Here is a 23,579-nt window from a genome sequence, read left to right on the forward strand (position 1 = left end):
AAACTACCACAAACTGAGTGGTTGAACAACAGAAATGTACCATCTCATGGTTCAGGAGGCCAGAAGCACAGAACCAGCAGCGGGTCGGTTCCTCTGGAGGGCCAGGAGGGGGACCCTGTCCCAGGCCTCTGTCCACTTCCGGCAGCTTCAGGCACTCCTTGGCTTGTAGATGACCACCTTCTCCCTGTGTCTTCAGGCCGTTGTCCCTCTGTGAGTGTCTCTGTGTCCAGAGAGCCCCTTTCTGTGAGGACATACTGGGTCAGGCCACCCTAATGGCTGCACGTTCATCTCTCTATTTCCAAACCAGGTCACATCCACAGGTACCGGGGGTAGGACTTCAGCATCTTTTGGGGGATGTGATTCAACCTGTAACAGGAACAAATACAGGTGGTCTTTCCTGCAGAATCAGAGTGGAGGAGAATGGTTCTGACTGGGAGGCCCAGGGGTGAGCTCTGAGGCGCTGCTGGGGGTGGAGTTGGAACCACCCGGGGGGAAGTGGCAGAGGCAGGCCCGGGGGACACGCCTTCCGCAGACAGCGTGTAGGCCCCCAGCCCTCCCGAGCCCCCCGTGTGGGGCCTGGAGACACAGCAGACACCTGTGCCCCACCTTCCAGGAGACTGCAGTCTCCGAGAGGGGTGGACAGGGTGCCGCTGACCACCACAGTGCTACCAAGGCCCCACTGCCGCTGATTTCATCACCAGACCCTGGCCCTCCCAGCTCTGGAGGCCAGGAGTCCAGACCAGGGGTCGGCAGGGCCGGTTCCTCCCGGAGCTGTGGCTGTGAGGGAGAAGCTGCCCAGCCCCTCTCCCAGCCCCGGGGGCATTGCTGGCCTCCCCAGCATTCCTTGACTTCTAGAAGCATCACCCCGATCTCTGCCTCTGTCTCCAAATGGCCTCCTGCCTGTGTGACATCTCTCCTTTTCCTTATAAGGACACTTGTCATTGGAGTTAGGGCCAACTCACATCTTGAGGTCTTTAATTACACCCTCAAAGGCCCTTCTCCCAAATAAGGTCACATTCACAGGTTCCAGGTGGACGTCAGGAGTCATGCACTCCACAGGCTACATTCAGGGTCTGCGGGGACCCAGAGCAGGCACCAACCCTGACTGGAAGTGGGCAGAGGGTTCTGGAAGTCTTCCCAGGCAGCCGTGCCTGTGGTGGGTCCCTGGGAGGAGTAGGGATGTGCCTGGGAAGGGGAGGGGGCCAGGGATGCTATGGCAGCAAGCTGACGGCCAAGGGTTGGGGGCAGATTAAAGGTGAGGCTCTGCAGGTGTGGGGGCCTGTTTGAGGGGTGTCGCCTGCCGCCACACCTGACGGGTGTCCTGTCCACGCATTCATGCACGTGTTCATTCTTCCATCCATTAGCTCCTCAGACCCTGCCAAGCGCTGCTGCAGAAGCAGGACGGAGCCCCAGCCCTGCCCCAGGCACCCCTGGAGTTGGGCAGGGTGTGCAGTGTTTCTGGGGCATCATGGATAAATCATTCTTTATGTACTTTTTTGTTGGATGAGGGCTCTGGGGGGAGAGGTGGAAAACGGCCGTGTGGTGGCCTGTGCCTGGAACTGTAGAATGTCCTGCTCTGAGCTGGCTGCAGGGCCTAATGACCACCTCGCAGCGAGCTCAGGTGGGCTGGGGGGCTGCACCTGCGGACTACTCCAGCCCCAGGGCAGAGCAGTGAGTGTGCTGGCTGCTGGCCAGGGCTGGTCCCTTGAGACAGAGGCAGCTCCCAGCCTGTTTATGGGGCATCCCCGGGGTACAGTGGGGTGGGAGTGGGGGAGACAGGTGGGAGGCTTGCACAAGACCTTACAGGCAGTGCAGAGAGTGCCTTCACCCAGCGTCCTCCAGTGGCCGCGGCGTGCTGTCAGAGCTGGGACAAAGCAAACCCCTTTTGAGGAGAATGTGGTTTTTGGGAAAATGCTGGTGCTCAGATCAAACAGCCCTTCCTGCCTTGTTTGGCCAACATCCTTAAGTGCATTTGACGACACTCCTCCTACAAGGGGGAGGTACCAGTGGCCCCCCACACGGACCCTTGTCAGGAACCCTCCCCTCCACTGCCCAAGCCACCAACGTGCTGACCTGGGATCGCCTGGTGGTCTCGGCCAAAGCTCCTGCCATCAGGGGCCTTCTGCGCCTTCTGAGGGCAGTGGGGTCTTCCCCCCTCAGATGCTCCCAGGCCGTGCCTGCTCCTGCAGCCTCCCCCACCTGCCCTTTCAAAGTGGGGGAGGCAGGGAGATGGCACAGTCACCTCCAGTGAAATGGCACCAGGTCTAACTTGTGGGGTGGCCCCCACCTCTGTTCCTGCAGCTGGGCCGCTGCTGGACCCCTGGCAGCCAAGCCAGAATGGCCGGCTGAGGTCAGGGCTTGGTGGGAAGAAAGCAATGCTCTCTGGGTGACTCAGAGTGTGGTGTAGCGTCACCCAGGGTGCCGGCAGCCTCAGCTGGTCTCTCACACTAGCTGCTGAGGCCGGAAGGGACAGTCATTTGTCAAGTGCTCCCTGGTGTCAGGCAGTGTGCCAGGCCCTCCACACGTGTCACACATCATCATCCCAGCCCCTCAAGGACATGTGGCCATTATCCTCTCCAGTGCTGCAGATGAGGAGGGGACACCAGAGCAAGGAAGGACTCCACCCAGAAGTGAGGGTGCACCCGCGGGCCAGCTGGGCTCCGAGGCCATGGCCTTCCCCTAGAAGTGGGCCCCAGAGGATGGGGCCCAGTTCCAGAGGCGAAATGCTCTGCTGTAGGTCTACTGTAGGCAAAGTGGGTGTAATCAAATGGCAGCAATCTAGTTTGGAGACACCCAGGAGGGCTTCCTGGAGGAGGTGGCAGCTCTGCAGGCCCAATAAGAAGGAACTGGGAGGGAAGAGAACTGCAGGGGTCTCAGCCAGGGAAGGAAGACAGACAGGTGTGGAGTGGGCTGATATTTCTATGGTGATGAATAGGTAGGTTTCAACATACATTATAAATGACTTCTCACAGAGTATTACAGGATATACAAAAGGATCTCCTAGACTGTTGCACAAATGTTTGTCACAGATAACATTAGCACTCATGTTTCACAGGGAGACCACATGCCAGTACCCCAAAACGGAACTTCCTGTGACCCTGAACCTAAACCTTTGACCCGTGCTAGCCCTAACCTTGACCGTAACCCTAACCCTAACCCGAGCTCTCTGCTTAGTCCTAACCCCGACTTCAGCTCCGGCCCCAAGCCCGACCTCACCCTGGGGCTGACCCCGAGTGGCCGCACACTAGGACATGCCGGGCTCCTTCGGTCTTTGCTGCAGCTCCGGAAGCTGCCTCACTGTCCTGGTAGCAGCGAGGAAACAGGCTCTGAGAGGGGAAGCCTGGGAGTGCACAGCTCCTACACGGCAGGACTCAGACGCTGCCATCTGGGCGCCGCCACCACAGTGTCCCCCATGGAGCCCTCCGGGCTCTGCAGAGGGGCCTGTGGCCGGGGCCCGGGCACTGCGTCAGGAGGCGGCCCAGCTCTGCTCTGTGGAGGGAAACGGCTGGTGCTGACCACAGCTGTTCCAAGTAGTCTCTTGTCTCCTTGGGAGTGAGATCCTCCAGGGAGGCTTCCAGGGTTCCCCCCAGCTCGGGGAATCAAGGATCTTCATGGAGTAGGGGGAGGGCGGAAGGCTCTGGGGCCTGTGGCAGGAGCGAATGAGGCGAGCCGGTGGCCTGAGCTGGCGGCCCTGGGTGTCTGCTCCGCCCTGGGATGGGCTGAGGCCTGGTCTTTGGAGCACCGGCACTGGCTGGGTGGCTTTCAGAGCCTAACCGGATTCCCCTGGCCTGCCCCTTGGCTGTGTTTGGCAGAAAGAAACAGGATTCCTCTCCCTGGTAAACAGAAGCAGAATCAACTTCATTACAACGGAATCGATTTCTTCGAAGAGGATGCATCTCTGGCGAAGATGCCCAGGGCTGAGCCCATCTGCCCTCCTGGGGCCATGGGGGTGGGCTGCCCAGTCGGCTGGTTGGAGGTGAGGGCCAGCTTTGTGGGCCAGCAGGGGTCAGCAGATTGCTCTGCAGGGGGCTGTTCTAGAAAGAACCCCGGGCTTGGCCTCAGGCTGGCCTGGATGGTCCAGGCCCCACTGCCTCTCCAGTTCATCTGCAGGTTTCTGTCGCCCTGCTCTGCATCTTGGCTTTGCACCCAGGAAGAAGTGAGAATGCGGAGCCGGTGCCGAGGTCAGGGCTGTCAGGAGAACTGGACAACAGGGGGTGTGCATTCTGGCTCCCACGCCTTAGCGGCCAGCTGGGGACACAGCCCGTGTTTCTGCGGGCCCCACGCCCTTCCCCACACGAGTGCCACCTCTGGGTGAGTGGCCTGCTTCGGTTCCCACCTCATGCCTCCCTTCAAAGCCCAGGGCCCCTGAATCCACTAGGCCTGGATCTCTCAAGTGGCCTCACTAAGGGAGAAGAGACCCGGACGTTTGTTGAGTGCCCCCATTTGAGGGTGTCAGCACACACAGACGCGTGCACACATGCCTGATGTCTGAAGGTGGGCCAGGTGAACAGCCAGTGGCTCAAAGTGTTACAAACAGTGCAGGGTGTCCGGTGAGACCTCCTTGGCCCCCTTTCCCGCCCCCAAGAGGTGACTAGGCTGTGAAGCTTGTGTGCCTTCCGGTGTGTCGCCTTCCGGCGTGTCATCCTGCATCTTCAGCGAGAGTGAGTGTGGATCCTTTTTCCTCCCTCATGTTTTAATTGAGATAAAATCAGCATAACATAAAATTCACCATTTTAACCATTTAAAAAATTCAGTGTTTTTTACCTGTCCCATTTTTAACAGAAACGCGGTGCAGTGCTGTCTCCCTATGGGCTGCTCTCGCGGAGCACGCTGTCCCGGGGCCTCTTCACACTGCCCACCGTGCAGGCCCCTGTCTGTGCGGCCGGGCCAGGCTGCTGTGGGCGGCTGTGTGCAGGCGATCTGTCCAGGCCCGTGGGTGGGTGTGCGGGTACTTCCCCGGCTTTGGCCAACAGCCAGGACGGCGCCTGGACATCCGGCCTTTCATATGCATGGCGTCTGTGGGATAGCTCCCCAGGGGTGGAATTGCCAGGCCAGGGGGCAGGTGGGCTGGTGGTTCTGCTAGTCGCTGTGCATTGGCCCCAATTGGGGGTGTCATTTACACCCCAGGGGCAGTGTGCCCGGGGTTCCTGGAAGTGGGGTCCTTTGTGAGCAAGTTGGGCTCCTGCGTGTTCTGCCAGAGGCTCTTCCCCTCTGTCCTGGCTCAGCCTTCACCTCCCCTGGACCCGCATTCTTCCAAGAACAGGAGGAGAGATGCCAGGCCCAGCAGGGCTTGTCTGGTAGGTGGTTTTGTCCCCAAACATGGCCCCCAAAGACAGCTCCTATTCTTGGGTGTGAGATTTGCCCAGTCCTGCATTGTCCGCTAGGACGGACAGGACACTGGGGCTCAGGGGTCAGGTGATGTGGTAACGGGAGGCCCCTGAGGCTCCGGGCGGCAGGCTGCCTATTGGCCTCACACTGTGGCCAGACAGCAGGCCAGCCGCTGCTCCTCTAGGAGGGGCCCCAGCATGGACTCACCTGGGAGGGACATTGTCCGGACGCCCCTGGCCTTCTCTTCCCATCAGTTCTAGGTCAGCCTCCTCGTCCAGCCTGTGACTCTTGTGCCCAGACCAGCCCTTGCCAAGGAGCCCCGTCCAGACTGCAGGGTGGATGCGTGGGCCTGGTTACCTCAGCTGGGCTCCCGGGGCACGGCTCCTGGGCACAGGTGCAAGGCCGGCTTGCTGATGCCCTCAAAAGCAAGACTGGCCCAGTCCCCAGTGCACAGTGAATATCTGGGAGATTTTCTTCCAGTCAATGAAATCAGAACGGTCCCCTGCAGCATTTCGCATGAGCAGCCCCTTGCCCTGGGGGAACACTGCGTGGGGCTGAAGCCCTCCAGTGGCCCATCCCCAGGGGCAGCTACCTTGTGGTGCCGTGAGGCTGGCTGCAGCAGGGACTTACATTCACATTTTTAAATGAGGAAACTGAGGAAACAGATTCACCGGAAGAGAGTTTGACCAAGCAGTGGGGCATAACCATCAGGGGCAGAGGGAATGGGCCCCGGCCTTCCACACCAGGAGGCACCCCTGCTGGGGCCCCGGGGGAGCCCCACGGCCTCCCTGAGAATCTCACTGTTTTTGGAATAGGATGTAAGATGCGGAGGCTGGGTCAGGCCCACAAGGTCTCACCCAGGAGGGACGGAAAGGTGTCCTGTGTGTGGGGGTGTATCCCACGGTCTCTCTGTGACGCTGCAGGGGAAGGGCCTCTAGTGTGGATGGCCTCCTACCCTTCCTATAGGTGAGCGTGTGTTTACGGACAGCGAGGCACACCCACATCTGGGCAGTGCCCTTCTGAGCATCCTGATGTGTGTGCACAGGGAGTGTTGTCAGCGACAGGCCCTGGGGACAGTAGGTGCCCGTGGGTGCCAGGGCCCTGGCCACCCTCTTCTCCACGTGTCCTCATGCCCATCATGTTGAGAGATTAGACTGTTGAATGAATACATGAATTCATCATGAAATACCTTATTCTCTGCCTTGTTTCTGGACCCCCTTTTCTGTTCTGAACCCTTGATTCCTGAGTGGCTATACCTGATCCCACACCCAAGGCCCACCAGGTACAAGCTGTGTGACCCCGGGGCCATGGGTGAGCTCCTCAGCTTGTTGAGTGTGGGGTGGGGGCAGTTGGTGCTGAAACAGAGCTGCTGGATGCCGGCCGAGGGGACGAGGCTCGGGGCGCCGTTAGGGGCTCCAGGAATGTCTTGTCGGTGGTGATGCTCTTGTAGGTCCAGCTGCAGGCAGACGGGGACAGCTGACCTCGTGGGTGGATGCTATTTAGGGTGAGTTTGGAGAAAGTCTTGGCTGACTAGTCCATCAAAATAGCTTTTTGGAAACATGCAGTGTGGATTGTTAAGATATTTAGCATTCGACAGGACGCCTGAGGACCCTAAAATTATCAGCTCTGATTTTTGACCTTGGTGATGTACGTTTAGGGGAGCCGGCAGCTGCTGCATATCCGGTGCTTGGCAGGCAGACATCCTCAGGAAGTCGGGTAGGGATGAAAGTGAACCAGCAGAGCCATGGATTGGCTGTAAGAGGCCCTGTTCTGCCATGTCAGCATCAGGAGAATCAGCTCCATGCCTCCACTTCCTCATCTGTAAAATGGGAGCAATAGTAGAGGCCTCTGCCCATCATGCTGTATGAGGCTGAGCTGGCATCATAACATTCTGGGTGGGCACAGAGTAGGCGCCTGGCACCCCCACTATGAGCCTGCCCACCCAAAGGCCTGGGGGCGGGGAGGAGATGGGACGCAGGGCGACGTGGACCACGGTGTACTGACGGGGGCTCTCGATACTTGCCTCCTCCTGGGTGTTTCCGGTCACCAGATGGTCTCCTGTGGGCCGTGGGCTCAGGCTGCCTCCTGGTGGGAGGAGACCCTTGGCAACAGTGGGCCACAGAAGCCCCAACCCACATTCCAGATTTTCCTCGCACCCAGATCAAAGCACCCAGAGCTGTGGGAACACACCAGCCCCTGCGAGTAGAGCTCCCGGGATGCATCCTTCCCAAAGCTGGTAGCTGAGGACCCCAGAAAGGCATGTCACCGTCTTTAGTTCTTTGAAGAGCTTGTAAGAGAAGTTTCCTCTGAGCACAAACTTGGCCTGGAAGTTAAGAGCCGTGATCCGAAGCCACATTGCTTGGGGTCACTCTTTGCCCAGCTCACCACTTCCTGGATGTGCGATCTTGGCACAGGGTTTAAGCTCTCTGCTGTCCTTCCTCACCTGTTCAGTAGGGATGACAGCCCGGGCTGCCCTGGGTTCCACAGGCTGTGGAGGGTGTACGTGGAATGGGTGTGCAGCCCGGCGGAGGCTGGCTGGCGTCAGCGAATGCCACCCACCACCAGGCTGCTGCTCACCCCTTTGTCCTCACCCCCAGGGGAGGCTTGGTGTCATTGCCTCACTGTCGATCAGGAAACAGGCGCACGGGCTTGAAGGTGCTGACCTGAAGGAGAGGGGGCCTTCCCACTGCCAATCACAGCGTCAGGGTATTGGCGGGAGCTCCCGCAGGGTGAGTCCCCACGAGCAGCTCTTGTCTCAGCCTTGGGTCAGGATGACCCTGGGGCCTTAGGAGCCCAAACCCTCACTCAGCAGTGGTGCCTGCAGAGCTGGGACTGGAGAGCACAGGGGAGGGGGAGTAGGGAGGGAGACTGAACCCAGGGGAGGGGCTGGGAGACTTCCTGGAGGTGGTGTCAATGGAGTGAGATCTGGATGTTGAGTAGAACTTGCCCAAGGAACCAGGGGTGGGGACAGGGAAGGGGGTCTCAAGGTGAGGAAGGGCTTGGGACAAGGCCGGACGGCCGGAGCTGAGAGTGAGGTTGGGGGCGGGCGTGAGGCGTGGATCTTTCCCGGTGGGGCCTGGGAGGGAGGCCGCCCCGCCTGGCAGTTGTTCGCAGCAGCAGAGCTGGTGGCAGCAGGCACTGCCCGGAGGTGGGCCAGCAGCATGTGGGATGAGCACCCGCCCCTTGGGGCCTGTGAACAGAGCCCGGGACCAGGCGCCGCAGAGGGCGTTGGACTGAGGGTCCTCCCCGGACGGGGCTGTGGTTCCCCCCAGACGGGGCTGCAGATCCTCCTTGGACGGGGTTGAGGGTCCTCCCCAAACGGGGCTGCGGATCCTCCTTGGACGGGGCTGAGGATCCTCCTTGGACGGGGCTGCGGGCCCTCCCTGGATGGGGCTGAGGGTCTTCCCCGGATGGGGCTGAGGGTCCTCCCCAAACGGGGCTGCGGGTCCTCCCTGGACAGGGCTGTGGTTCCCCCCCAGACGGGGCTGCGGGTCCTCCTTGGACGGGGCAGTGGATCCTCCCCAGACGGGGCTGAGGGTCCTCCCCGGACGGGGCTGAGGGTCCTCCCCAGACGGGGCTGCGGATCCTCCTTGGACGGGGCTGAGGGTCCTCCCTGGACGGGGCTGTGGATCCTCCCCAGATGGGGCTGCGGGTCCTCCTTGGATGGGGCTGTGGATCCTCCCCAGACGGGGCTGCGGGTCCTCCCTGGACGGGGCAGTGGATCCTCCCCAGACGGGGCTGAGGGTCCTCCCCGGACGGGGCTGAGGGTCCTCCCCAGACGGGGCTGCGGATCCTCCTTGGACGGGGCTGTGGGTCGTCCTTGGACGGGGCTGTGGATCCTCCCCAGACAGGGCTGCGGATCCTCCTTGGACGGGGCTGTAGGTCCTCCCCGGACGGGGCTGTGGGTCGTCCTTGGACGGGGCTGCAGATCCTCCTTGGACGGGGCTGCAGGTCCTCCCTGGACGGGGCTGAGGGTCCTCCCCGGACGGGGCTGCGGGTCGGGCAGCCTTTGAGGCCCTGATGCCGTCATGCTCTGGCTCCTGGGACCCTCTGGGAACAGCGAGGCTGTGAACTATGAGTGCACAGGGTGAAGGCACCCTTGTCTCCTGCGTGTCCAGGCCACCGCCCTGCCCGCCATCCTCTGTCTCCAGAGGGTCCCGCCCGACGGGGCCGCCCAAGAGCCTCGTGGGAAAAGTCACTTTGCTCCCAGCAGGGCGGGAGCCATTGTGCCTCCGCTGTTGAGGCCTCGATTTTTTTTTTTTTTGATCGTTGCTGCTTCTAAAATGCACACTGCCCTGTCTCAGCGGACACCCCGTCCTCATTCCTGCTTTAATCCCCGGGGAAGAGACACGAGCCAGGCTGCGTTTCTAGCAGCAACGCCCCGAGGACCGAGAGCAGAGGGAGTCCTGCCGGGATGACAGAGCCAGACATGGGGGCGGCCAGTGTGGTGACCCCGAATTAACCGGCTGACGCTCCCACGGGAACCAGGGGGTGCTCCCCGTTTACCCCCTGGATTCCCATGGCAACGGGAGCGTCAGGAGCAGCCAGGGGACCGGCGGTCAGTGAGATGAAAGGCGATGTGCGTGAAGATGCGGCGGCCGGGGAAGCACCGGGCGAAGCGCCTGCTCCTGGGGCAGGCGGGTCCTCGCTCCCTTGGGCTGGTGGTGTTCACACCCGAGTTTAGAAGAACCACTTCTAGGTGCTCTTAATCGCATCGACTTTCATTTTTATGAACAGTTGACTTCTCTGGATGGACACGACATAAAAACGGCTGTGTTGAGTACAGCCCACTGAAACGAGAGTCTGGGTTGAGGGACGTGGGGTGCAGTTTGACCACAGCAAAGCTGTGTGTGCCGCCGATGGTTTAGGGGCCCCTCCAGCCCATCCGGCTGTTCCCACCCACCTCCCTGCCCAGAGTCGTCGGCCCTGCTATCCACGCTGCTCCGAGGAGCGTAGCGGCCCGTCCTTGCAGGGCCTGCTCTCGCCTGGGGTGAGGCCCCGCGCATGTTTCTGGCTGGGGTTCACGCGGCTCCCCGGGGCTCTAGTGCAGACAAAGCCGTGCCGAGTGGTCTGTGCTCACCCTGGGACCACCGCCTAGCTGTCCCTCTGACCCCAGGTTGAGACTGTCCAGGGCTGAGTTTGAATTATGTCCACCCAGCCCTGGTGCTGGTGCTTGCAGCTCTGGTGCAAGGAGGCCGGAGCACCCCTGGGGTGTGGATTGAGAAGGGCCCCAGCAGTGGTATTTGAGAGACCCCTAAATGCCCGGCAGGCGGGGTATCGTTCTGTCGCTCTCCGAGAACCTTGAAACCCACTGATTTCTGCTTTTGTCTTTCTGTTGCTGCTGCAGGTGATCTTGATCCTGACGAAGTATTACCATGCAGACATGGGGAAGGTTCTGGAAAGTTCTCTGTGGCGGTAAGTCAGCCCGAGGGTGGGCCTTTCTCCTCATGCACCTCTGGCGGCTCCTGGGATGAGGGCTGAGCTGCAGACGCCCGACTGGAGCAGCCTCTGTGCACTGGCGGCCCGGGACTGTCCTTCGGCCAGGAAATGCGTGCAGGAGAAGTTGGAAGTGAATTAAGGATTTCATCAGTGGGCACAGACAGCACTGAGGACGGACGGCCGCTTAGAAAGTTCGCTGGCTCTCTATTCTTTTCTGTCTGGCTTTTTTTCCCCTGCTTGTTTGCTCCCCGGGGGAAGAGGGCTTGCATTGTGAATTCAGGTCAGTGCACAATTTCCCTTCCCCATGCTCCGAACTTCAGGCGCAGCTCCCGAGCCCACCGAATGTGCCCATCAGCCTCATTGTTTGGGTTTTTTCCTTTCTTTCTGGTACAGCCGAGGAGCTTGGTAAATAAATGGCGGGGGTGTCTCTTTATGTGGGAAATGTGCATTCAGTCCAAGAACAGCAGGCAGCCCTTTTGATGTTTTAAATGAAGTGGAAGAGAAGGAGGTTTTGAGAAATAATTTTGGTTATTATCATCTTAAGCATTCACATCTGCTCACCCAGGAAGGTGGAAGCAAGGGCCTGGGTGTTCTGGGCTGCGGTTCCCAAGCTTTCCTGAGGCAAGGACTCTGTCTCCTCCGTGCCCCACTCGCCACTCCCGCGTTCTCTGGGTGCTGAACCATTTTGGTTTCCACAATGTATTTCTCAAGTAATAATTGCTTTTTCTATTTGAAATCCATGGAAAACACCTAAACCTGCTGGCTAGGCCCCCCAATTTGTGTACGGCCCCGTTGAGTTGGTTTCTGGCTGTTGGCTCTGCCTTCCATGCAGGGGCTCTGCTGACTGACTGCTCTGTCGGTTCTTGGGGAGGGATTCCGGAATCTCTGGGAAGGTGGGGGTCTGCACCTCAAGCGATGTCCCCTCTTTGCTGCGAAGGAAGGGTGTGCTTGGGGCCCAGCAGGCCGGGTCACCCACCACGCTCTGGCCGAGGCTGGTGTTCTGCCTAGAGTTTTCCTACCCCCTCCAACAAAACGCCTCCCCGAGCCAGTCCTCTCAGCCCGGATGTGCCCCCCACCCCCGGCTCCCCAGCCCACTCCTGAGGTTCTGCTGCCAGCCTCAGGGAAAGGAGTCAGAGGTGGATTACGTTCCCACAAAGAGGATGAACAGATGCTTTCCTGCCTTGCCTCCTGCCTAGCGCCTTATGTGTCGGGAGATTTCCATCTTGTGCCTGGAAGCAATGTGCCCACCAGGGAGAGGCAGGCACAGTGCTTTCAAAAATGCCACTCCCACGTTGGAAAAGGCAGTTCACTGGGTTGAGGGTGCTTGGGGCCCAGTCGCCCCAGTGGGCATTGAGTCCCAGTGAAATCTCCTTGGAGGGTCTCCGTAGGGCTTGTGTTCCAGGACTGGTTTTGGGGTGAGGCTCTTCGGGATGCGCCGGTCCATGGAGGATCCTTGCTAGGTGGATGGTCCAACGATGGGTCCCCTTGGCTACAGGATGGAAAGAGGCACTTGACTCTGCTGTCTGTCCTTATGCAGAATTCCTTACTTCCCTCATTTGCCCCGACTCCTGCGTGTCAGTCCAGTACCATGGGGCCAGAGCTCTTCCTTCACCAGCGCCTGGTCTGCATGGACGCTGGTGTCCTCTGCTCCTGAAGCATCCCACTGTGGTGGAGACAGCAGAGGAAACGGGGGTCTCTTCAATGTTGCTCGAACAGCCAACGATCCCTCCCAGTGTCACCTGGGCTTGTACAGATGGAGTTTCCGGGTGTAGTTACAACTTGCTGCATGTCTCTGAGGAGCCAGGGGTGGCATTCCTTTGGCCGGACCCCCGCCCGGAGGACCAGGACTCCTTTATGTTTATGGGCTCCAGACTCAGGTTTTGAGGAGCAGGCTGAGAAGCCGAGAGGCCAGACCACCTGTCCCAGAGCTGCTCCCAGGGGTGTCTCCTCCTGGAGGCCTCTGTCTCCGTCTCTGTCCAGTGGGGCTAAGCTATCCCTGAGCAGGAGACTGGGAGGCCTGGATGAGGTAGCACACGAGCTGTCTCTGGAACAGTGCGCAGTCTAAATTTAGTTTTTCTCCGGAGCAAATCAGTAGGCTTTAATTTTCCATGTCCCTTTCTCATCACCATCTCCATACACAGACATTTCCTCTCCTTTATTAAAAATACATGCAAACCATTAGTCATTTCAAGAAAGTTCGCCCACATCCCCGTCGTTCGGCACAATTACTTTCTTTGTTTATATTATCTTCTTTATGATGACATATTTATACAGTTAGACATGGACTAAAGTTTTGCATCTTCCTCCATTCACGCATGTCTGTGTCCAGGTTTTCTGTGTTGCACCACATGGCATCACTTTTTTTGTGGCCACGTACCAGCCCTTGAGTTGATTCAGTCTAATACTTAGCCATGCTGCTGCCATAAAAAATTTAGGCATGTAGTTTTCCTTTCCATTTTGTTCCCTGGGATGAATCTTAGGGAGTCACACCACTGAGCCAGAGCGTGTGAGCAGTTTGATGGCTGGCGTGCCACAGCGCCAAGGATTTTCAGGAGGAATGCAAGCCGCCTCCTGGGGCAGTCCCCTGCAGCCACCCGACGGGTCTTACAGCTTCCCTACAGCTTGCTAGCCTGAAGCCCAGTCGAATGGCAGCACTGTTTTACTCTGCACCCCTTAGATGCCTATCGAGGGCAGTTTCTGTGTTTAATTCCTAGGCACATTTTCTCTGGCGGGCATTACCCACTCTATATGGGGGATTTGCATATCATTGGAAGTGGCGAGGTTGCCGCTGTCCTTTGGTCAGGATGCCGCTCCACCCTTCGCTGGCCGTTGAAGGCACATGTGGATGGGGGTTGGCAGTGCCCAGGCCTGGAGAGCAGTATTCTGCGGGGCTCTTAGAGGCACACCTATTGAACATGTGCTGAGCCTCCTAAGGGTTCTCCTGTGTGCTCGTAATAAATACATTTTTAATGAAACGTATGGTATTTACCTTCTGGAATGGCTCTCCGAAGTCCAGCTGAATGCTGTACCTCACGGCCACGTGCCAGCACTGTCTCCCCCTGGCTGCTTGGATGATGCCATGGTCTGTGCCCACCTCTGGGTTGGGGCAGCATTCTCTGCTCAGCCTCCAGGCCCCTTCGATCAGGGCACAAGCCTGTGGGGAAGGAGGGAGCCCTTCTGCTGGGAAAGTCTGGTTGGCATCAGGACTGGAATGCCCAGAGCTGGTCCTGCACCTGCACGTCCCCTTCTGGAGGTGAGGTGAGAAGAGGCGCATCCTCACTGTGACCAGCCACCAGCCCTGCCCACATGTCCAGTCTGCAGGAGAATCCTGGGGCTGCTGGGACGAATGACTGAAAAGAGGGCGCTTAAAGCCATAGGAATGTGAGCTCTCACGGTCCCAGAGGCCAGGAGTCCGAAATCAAGGTGTGGGCATGGCGCGCTCCCTCTGGGGACAGCGGGGCAGGGTCCCTCCGGCCTCCTCCAGCCCTGGAGGCTGGGCGTTCCAGCCTCTGCCTTGTCTTCCTGTGGCCTTCCTCTGTGTCTCTCATGAGGATGCTTGCCACTGGATTTAGGGCCCTGGGTAATCTGGGGTGGTCTCATCTGAGATCTCTACTCAATTCCATCTACAAAGACTGCTCTTCCAAACCCGGTCACACACACAGCCTTGGGGGTCAGGGCGTGGACAGGTCTGTTCGGCTCCACTGTTGAGCTCACTGCTCAGCTCATCACTGCATTCCTGTGATGCCCGCCTGATCTGATTCCCTGGCCAGCTCCTGTCCCCATCCCCAGCTCTCCATGCCCTCAGCAGGGCTCCCTTCTACCTCTTGTTCTTCTTGGGACCCAGCAGCTCCCCAGCTCACCCCCTGCTGCCCTCGCTGCCCCCCGCCCCAAGTTCCCGGGGACTTAAGATGCACTTGTGCCCACAATCTTGTCCTGCTCACTGGTCCTTGGTAGCTTCCCAAGGCGGGGGGCACCTGTGCGTCCCCATCCAAACCCAGGTTGAGGGGGACTAGGTGGGCAGAGCTGCAAGCTGCAGTGGCAAGTAGAGAAGAGCGTGGTGCTCACGGTGCATCGAAGGAGTTCATATGCACTTTGTGTCTACTCGGTGGAAGGGCAGTAACGGGTTCCGACAGAGCTGTGTCTGCAATATGGACACGAAGAACAGAATGAACGGTGCTCCCACAGCCCCACAGGAGAAGGGCGTTAGGATCTTCCCACGGTTCGGGCTCACCGCCGGGCACTGCAGCTCCACGGACACAGGTGGGGTGGCAGACAGGACCTGGGGGGTTTCCAGGATGCCGGGCTTTCAGTTTGAAAACTGGGACCACTTCTTGGCAAACCGGGATGAACAGGTCCCCCTGAAACAGAGTGGAAGCTCCACCCCTCTGGCTGGCCCGGCCCGAGCCTCCCCTCCAGGAGCGGATTTCTCAACAGCGTCTCTGTCCTCGCTCGGCCCCCTGCAAGGAGCCTTGTGAGATACCGTCTCCCTGGCTCCTTCTCTGCCCATGACTGTGCTTCTGTGTACGTGTGTCTGTGGCACGTGCTTTATACAGGAAAAGAGTGAGACTCACAGCCCTCAAGAGCCAGCGTTTGCCCCCTGGAGGGAGATGTCGTCTCCAGTTGTAAATCCGTATCCCAAAGAAGAGCTTCGCCTACTTGCAGGTGTGCGGGAATCACGTGGGGCATTGTTGGAATTCTGATTCTGATTCCCGGGTCTGGGGCAGCGCCTGGGGCTCTGCGTTCGAACAGTCCCAGGCAGCGCTGATGCTCTGGTGCACTGAGCACGCTTCGAGTGGCAGGGTCCGGGGATTCTGGGGCCCCCTGGGAGGCTGAGCCATGCCTGCCGCGTGCGTCCCCTTGCAGACGTCTGCACCGGCCTGTGTGAGTCACTGCAAGGCATCGCTTCCAGAGCCCCCAGCTGGTGCTGCCGTGCAACCTGGGCGGCATCCTGGGAGGCCCACAGCAGGACCCCCGGTGGCCAAGGAGGCTTGGCTGCCTCAGATGCTCTTGAAAGGGAAACACAAGCCACGGAGGGCTGAGCAAGATCGTGAGTGTTGACAGCGGGCCCTTGGCAGGAGGTACGTGAGAGTCACTTGGAAAGCTCTTAAAAACTGCTGCTGCTCGAGCCCTGGCTTGGAAGATGCACACAGCCTGGGCCTTCCCCAGAGGTCCCCTGGGTGAGCACAGCCTCAGGGAGGGTGGACGGAGAACTGCACGGACACTCCAATCTCCTGGTCTGCATTCTAACAGGCCCCCGCATGCGGCTCATACTGCCGGCCCAGGAACCACACTTTGAGTAGCCAAGGATTTGGCTGGTTAGGACTGAGGCGTCCCAACCTTCAGTGGCTTCCCAGGGCACTTGGATAACCTCCAAGCATATGCCCTGCAAGGACCCTGCACCCCTGCTCCTACCTGCACCCCCATCCCAGCTGCCCTCATCCTCGCCTCAGTCCTCGGGTTCCAGCCACACCAGTCTGTGGGTGGGACTTGGCCTTGTGCAGCATGGTCCATGCAGAGGGCTGGGCCAGCACTCTGCACTGACCCTCAGGTACTGGCCCCCTGTGGGCATTCTGGTCTCAGCATAAATCTCTTCCTCAAAGAGGCCCCCCCACTCCGTGTAAAGGGGCCCCCGGGCATTCTTTATCACATCTCTGCTTGAGTGTGGGAGTCCTTATGCATTATTTGTCTCCCCCATCACCAGAGCATAGGCTGATAGAGGATGGAGACCTATGGGGTCCACCTTGGTGCTCAGTGGATGCCCATAGCATGGTCTGGCCCAAGAGCTGGTACTGGGCACTGGATGGATGATGGGTGGGGTTGTACAGATGGGCAGATAGACACATGATGGGTGATTGATGGGTGGACGGCCGCGTGGTTCCTGGGAAACTGCTGTGACCTAGAAGACCCTTTATATCTATGGCCATCCAAGAGTTGGCGGGGGAGCCAGGAGTCCGGCGGGTTCCAACAGAGCAAGGGGGGTCTGGGGGCACTCTGAGCCGGGGAGAAGCCTGGCCTCGGCCCACTTCCCCATGCCTGGCCTCCCCCTGCTCTGAGGCACCTCCTGGTGGTCAGTGGCCTCACGCTGAGTGTGGCCGTTGGGCAAATCAGATACAGAATGGCCGCCTCAGTCCCCTCGCCTGGTTCACACTGTGCTTGCACCACGTGTGAATCAAGACGGTGTGAAAGCCATGCCAGCCCACGCGTGACCTTGGCCCGACCTTCAGCAGGGGCAACCTTGGGAAGACGGGGGTGGGGGTGGGGTCTGAGGTGTCCCCTCACAGTGACTAGGTGGGATCCCGTCCATTTGTTGGGGGGTGGGGAGGGGGAGCTCTCTTTCTTCCTCCTCACTTTAATCATGAAATCTCCAACATATACAGGGGGCATGGGGTGTGATGTCACAGGAACCTAGGTGCCCATGTGTCAGGGACAGTTGAGTGCTCACCCAATAATCCCAGCATTTCCTTCCTTCCCTGGTATCCCTAGTAGTTATTTGGGGGCCACATGATCAGTTCAGCCAATGGGTAAGAGCAGGAATAATATGTGTTAAACTGCTGACATTTAGGGCAGAGCCCAGTTAGCCCGGTACGGTTCCCCGGCTATAATAGGTGGTCATTTGTTTTCTGTCTGGGATCTCATCTCTTAAAGAAATAGGGTTACAGATGCTGACCAAGCCCTGACTCCCCTCCTACGCCCGCCCCCTGCCCCGCCATCCCCACCAGAAGTAGCCGCTGTCCTGGGGTCGGTGTGCGTCAACCCCAACGATGCTGTATGTGTCAAGTACCCATGGTTGTGTCCATCCACGATCAGTGTGTCTTACTGTTTAGTGAGGTTTAAAAATGGATATAAATGGCATCATGCTGCCTTTTGAAATTCGATTTATGCCCCCAACTTGGTTTTGGTAATTGACCCATGTAGCACACGTAAGCTGGCTGATTTATGCTCCCTGCTGCGGGAGCCCGGGGGCTTTTATCGCCCCGGGTCTTGTCATTCCCGTCAGGGCTGCAGGGAGCACCGCACTGTGCCTCTAGCTTCTCCTCTCCCCTTACCGCCAAGCCGCCTGTGTGGTGGTACCTCCCCCACGTCTCTGGGATCATCAGACTTGACGTGTCTGCGTTCGAGCGGACATGAGAGAGCCGCTCAAGGTTGTTTTCTTTTGCATTTTTTCGTGATTCCTCGTGGGATCGAACATCCTGTTTGTTACTGACTATCCGGGCCCCTCCTCCGGGGTTTGCCTGTTCGAGTCTTGCTCCCATCTTTGTCTGTTGGGCGGCTGAACTTCATCCCAAACCCTGCCTCCCCGCTGTGAATAGCTCAGGCCTCTGCAGGAGCCGCACTCCTAAAACGCAGGGCGTCCCAGTGTGCCTCAAGCTCCTCACCATGTGCCCTTCATTCTTTCCCAGCCCCGTCTGAGAATATTTCTTCCTAAGAGTGTTTTCCTGTGCTATTTTTTTGATGTCTCAACGTGTGATTCTTATAAGATTATTTCTGTTGGACAATGTATTATTCAGCTATTGTGACAGTAATGCCGTGTAACCAGTCACCCCAAACTCGGTGGCACCCCCAAGCCCTTGTTCTCACATGCCTGGGCTGAGTGGTTCGGCTGCCTCGGACCGCCTGTGGCTGGGTGGCTCCCCGTCAGGCTGCAGGTTGGTGGGAGTGGGCCTGCCCTGCCCCCTCTGTGCTTGTTCTGGGGCGCAGGCTGACCCGGCAGAGGTCACCCCGATGCTTTCCCCTCACGCACAGCACAGCAGCTCAAGAGCCAAGCGCAGCCACACAAGCACAGCTAAAGGCTTCCGCTCACACCGCGTTTGCTAGAGTCCCGTGCGCCCAAGCAAGTCCCGCGGTCCAACCCAACGCCGACAAGGGAGGGGAGGAGAGGAGAGCGCAGCGAACGTTTGCTGAATGTCTCTCGAAAGCATCACCGGTGGCCGTAGGCGTTTCCAGAAAAGACATGTTTGTGGGCATATGGGTTTGGTGAATATACTTAGGTTGGAGAAAACCAAGTATTTTTGTAGTTGGACTTCCTGGAGTTGCTTACACACTAATGCGCTTTTCTCTGTCTCATCTGATTCCATTATCTTAGTTTTTATTTTATTTTATATAAATGTTGTTTCGTTTTAGATTTTGTTTCATTTATAAATTTTAGTATTTAAATATTATTATTGTTCTGCTGAGTGTTTCCTGGGATTGGTTTTCCATGGAGTAAACTTTGGGATCCGCAGTTTTATAGATTTTGTGCACCAGTAGAGCTGGCATCGGAGATTTCCAGATCCCTTCTGTCTGCCTATAATGTTACTGTGCAGTTTTGCCATCCTACTAAAAATCAGATTTCGTTCTAGTCCCTGTGTCTCCCTCCATTCCCATTTTTTAATATATAGAATTTTAGGGTTAGGTGTTGGGAATTTGAGCAGTCGAGCCATAGTCATGCAGGGTCCTGGGGGCCTTCACTAAAGCCTCCAGGTCTCTCTCAGTGGAGGGGGGTGACAGCCCAGGGTGGGGACATGGAGGGCTCGGCTGTCCCGAGGGCGAGATGGACAGAGCCAAGCCGTGTGCAGGGCACTCCACAAGGCAACGGGCAGCCCAGGGCACCACGGCATGTCTCTCAGGGCCCGAACGGCAGGGGAGCAGGAGCTCTTGTGCTGGGGGAGTCCTTGTGGGCAGATGGTGCTGAATGCCTGGAGCCAGCATTCAGATGGGAAAACGAAAGAGCTGATGTGCTTTGCTCTTTGGTGGCCCAGAAAGAGGGGGACCCTAGAGAGAAAGTCTTAGTCTATGGTGGACTTTACTCTTAGGCTCCTCACCAGCACTGGAATTCCCCCGTGGGCCAGGCTGCTTCGTGGTCTGTGCCCCCAGACGCGTCTCCATTTAATTCCTGGCTCCGAAACATGATCGTTTTGTGACCTCTCGGGCCTCACCTGTACGGTGAACCTGACGGCGCAGACCGTGAGGGCTGCTGGGAAAAGGGTAACAGATCATGTGTGTGAGATGCTTGGCAGTTACTAGTGTCAGAGGTCCGCTCCTCCCTCAGCCCGTTACCTTAGAGTCTGTGCGGCTTTGCACCAGCCCCCAGGGCCGGCCTCTCCGGGACAGCTTCAGCGTTGCCATGGAGACCTGAGTCAGATTTAAACGAGGCTCAGTGCAGAGAGGGGTCAAGAGAGGCACTGACCTCAGAGCTTTCAGGATTTGAGTCTGTTCAATGAATGACTCAACTTAAATCAGCAGTTTGATGAGGTCAGGCGCCGAGGCTCTGAGGTGCCTGTGAAGTGCTCTGGGACAGGGTCTGGGTGGCTGAGAGGTCACGGGAAGGTGGAGGAGATCCCTCAGCCTCCCCGGCCTGCAGGCCTCTTTCCTCCACCTTGACTCCGATCCTGCCCTTCCTCAGGTCCGGCTCCCTCTGTGCCACGCTCCCTGGGGCTCTTCCCGGCACTGGTGGCGACTGTCTTCCCTGCCCAGGGACCCTCCCTCCTCCTGCCTTCCCTTCCTCCCTCCGTCTCTTCCATTCATCCACCTTCCACCTGTCCACCTGTCCTCCATCCGCTGATCTATCCGTCCCCTTTCCACCCACCAACCCATCCACCCCCCACCCATCCGCCCACCCACCCATCCATCCATCTGCCCACCTGTCTGTCTGTCCATCCACCCACCTGCCCGTCCATCCGCCCACCCGCCTGTCTGTCTATCCACCCATCCACCCGCCCATCCGTCCATCCGCCCACCCACCCGCCTGTCCATCCACCCACCCTCCTGTCCATCCACCCTCTCGCCCATCCATCCATCTACCTGCCCACCTGCCTGTCTGTGCATCTACATACCTGCTGTCCATCCACCCACCTGCCTGTCCATCCATCCACCTACCTGCCTGTCCATCCACCCACTCACCCGTCCATCCATCTACCTGCCCACCTGCCTGTCTGTCCATCCACCCACCCGCCTGTCCATCCACCCACCCATCTACCCGCCTGTCCGTCCACCCACCCATCTGTCCATCCACCCACCCGCCTGTCCGTCCATCCACACACCCGCCTGTCTGTCCATCCACCCACCCACCTGCCTGTCCATCCACACATCCACCCTTCTGTCCCCCCTGCCAGGCCGTAGGTCTGTGTAGGCCATGGTAAATGACCCCCAAGGGTCACAGTTGGCCTGGGGCACAGGTAAGCAAGCACCCATGACCTGGGCACGTGACCCACACTGTGACAGGGCTGAGAGAACAGGGAGGCACGAGAGGCCCCCACCCTGCTGGGAAGGGGAAGTCGGAGTCAGGGAAGACTTTCTGGAATAAGATTCAGCCCTCGGGCACCTTGTCCTCAGGGCAGCCCCGCCTACACAGGGCCTTTCAGTCAGCCTGGCCCAGTGGCTTCTCACGTGCACTCCCCCCATCCCCAGCGTCCATCCCACCCAGCTCTGTCAAACCCACGTGCAGCAGACACCAGAAGTCCTTTCATAGCTTGAGGCCGCATCAGAAGGGCAGCTGCTGGCCCTGGCGGGTGATGGCAACGCCCAGCCTTCTCTGTCTGCGTCATGCCCGTGGCCCAGCCTCCTGGGACCCACTCCTAGGGGGCCCATTCCATGCCATCTTCTCCCTTCCTCTCCTGCGTCCTGCTCCTCCCACCACGTTCCTGCAGCTGGAAGGGCCATTCCCAGGCTCTAGAAGAGCCCTCAGGGAAAAGGCCGGCCCAGACAGTAAGTGCACAGGTTCCCAGGGTGGCCCAGGCAGCATCGCCCCGGCAGGGTTTGCTCTGAACTGAGCTGTCAACTGGTGTGCAGGGGGATCTCGTTTCTCCTGCGGTGATGGCAGCCCAGCCCACGTAGGGGACCCTGTCCATTCTGAGGCCATAGCACGGCTCCCAAGCCATATGATCACCTCAGGTGCTTTTTCAAGGAGTAGAGGACAGATGCTCAGCAGGGAGGGCAGCCTGAGAATTTTGAGGTGACAATCTGCCCCTCAGACCTGCACCTGGCTGAGAACCCCCTTCCAGAGCTGGATCCTCTCGTGGAGTCCCAGCCCTGCAGGGGGCCTCCCCGTGGCCTCACCTCCTGGGGCCACGGCAGCAGCCTCCTCAAGGACTCCAGCCTGCTTGCCCTGTCCCGTGACCCGTCTGGGCTCAGATGCCCCCTCCCGGGGACGCCTTCCGGGTCCCCATCCCATCTTCACCCCGCTGGGTCAGGCGCCTGCTCTGGGCCCTCCCAGACCCTCCCCTATAGCCCGGTGCTCGTTCTTCTTGGCATCAGGCTTGCCTGTGTTCTCTGCGCCTGGCAGAAGCTCTGAAGCAGACACGGGCCCAGGGGTCCACTGAGCAGAATCAGAACCTCAAAGCACCATTCACGACTGCAGTGGTGACCCCTCACATTCCCTCAAAACGGGACACTGTGACCCTTTTAAAGATATTTTTAATAAGGATGTTGCTAAATTCCTTTCCAGAACATTCTTCCTAAAAAAATACCTTGCACAAAAAAAATTGGAAAACATGATCATCACAGAAATTTTGGGAACTACGAAACAAAGGAATTCTAAATGCTGCCCCCACGCTGCCCCCTCACTGGGTCACAGCTGCTGCTACTGTGATGTGTGGTCTCTCTCGTCTTTTCAAGATGCAAATATATGCATGTTTTATAAATTTGAGCCCCAATTTAATATTATGTATTAAACATTTTCCTACGCTCCTACATATTTTCAGAACCACCACTTTTAGTGGCCGTAGAACATCCCGTCAGCTGAAGGAGGCATTATTTATTTAACCAAATCCTCATATTCAGACATCTGAGTCATTTTCGATTTTCACTCACGTGAGGATGTAAAGAAAGCTGTGGTGAGTGGGCCTGTGTGTGTGTATTCCCACGTCTCTGATTATTTTCTTAGGCTGACCTCTCAGGCTGTGAAGCTCTCCCGCGTGCTGGATTACCGGGCAGGCAGGCACCGGAATTTTGACATGGGTTTGAGCAGATGGAGGGTTTGTCTCCAAGGCTGTTATTGATGTACTGGGGAGCGGAGAAATTAGAGAGCCATTTAGGAAAGAGGGAGTAAGATAAATTTGACGAGATCTGCCTCCTTTCCTGGTGCGAATAACCTCTAGCTAAAGGAAACTGCGGCAGGGGGGTGACGGCGGCCGTCGCCCTTCAACCCCGTAAGTGGCTGGAGGCCTCTGGCTTTGACCACCCCAAGCCCCAGACACTTACCAGTTGCTTCCCAAAGGCCTACGATGTGTCTGGCACTGCTCCGGGCGCCAGCAATTCAAAATGAACCCCACACGGCAGTTGCCACCCAGGATCCTGCCGGCTGGTGGGAGCACAGGGAACCAGCAAGGCGCCATCGGATGTGCTGTGAGGCGTGGCTGAGCCTCGGGAAGTGTCCTGCCCCAGGGCATGCTGGGACGGAGTTCCGTAAGAGGACTAATGTAAAATGGGTTCTGAAGGATGAGTAGAATTTCGCCAGGCAGAGAAGGGCAGATGAAGCAGGGGAGGGGAATCTAGGCTGTGGGGGGGGCAGTGGGCGGTGGTGCGAGGTTGGGACCCGCCAGACTGCTGTACCAAAGGGTCATAAACTTACGGGCTTAAAACAACACGAATGTATTATCATACAGTTTTGGAGGTCACAAGTCTGCTATGGATCCCATGGGCTGAGATCAGTGTCCACAGGGCTAAATTCCTTTCCTGAGACTTTAGGGGACATTCTTGTCCTCGTGTTTCCAGTTTCTAGAGGCCACCTGCATTCTTTGGCTTGGGGCCCCTCCTCTGCCTTCCCCACCAGCAGTATTGCCTCTTGGAAAGATTCTCCCATGTTAGGACCCATGTGATTAGATTAGATTTATCTG

The 23,579-nt window shown here is 58.3% G+C and overlaps 1 protein-coding gene across 1 annotated transcript in view; it reads left to right on the top strand.

Moving 5' to 3' along the window:
- Window positions 1-23,579, top strand: part of SORCS2 (sortilin related VPS10 domain containing receptor 2) — a 446,479-nt gene that overhangs the window by 162,636 nt on the left and 260,264 nt on the right. The window contains exon 2 of the mRNA XM_057501991.1: window positions 10,676-10,743. Within this exon, the coding sequence (XP_057357974.1) occupies window positions 10,676-10,743 (68 nt within the window). The remainder of the gene's footprint in view (window positions 1-10,675; window positions 10,744-23,579) is intronic.

Source organism: Manis pentadactyla, chromosome 5 (genome assembly GCF_030020395.1).
Source record: "Manis pentadactyla isolate mManPen7 chromosome 5, mManPen7.hap1, whole genome shotgun sequence".
NCBI classification, from domain to species: domain Eukaryota; kingdom Metazoa; phylum Chordata; class Mammalia; order Pholidota; family Manidae; genus Manis; species Manis pentadactyla.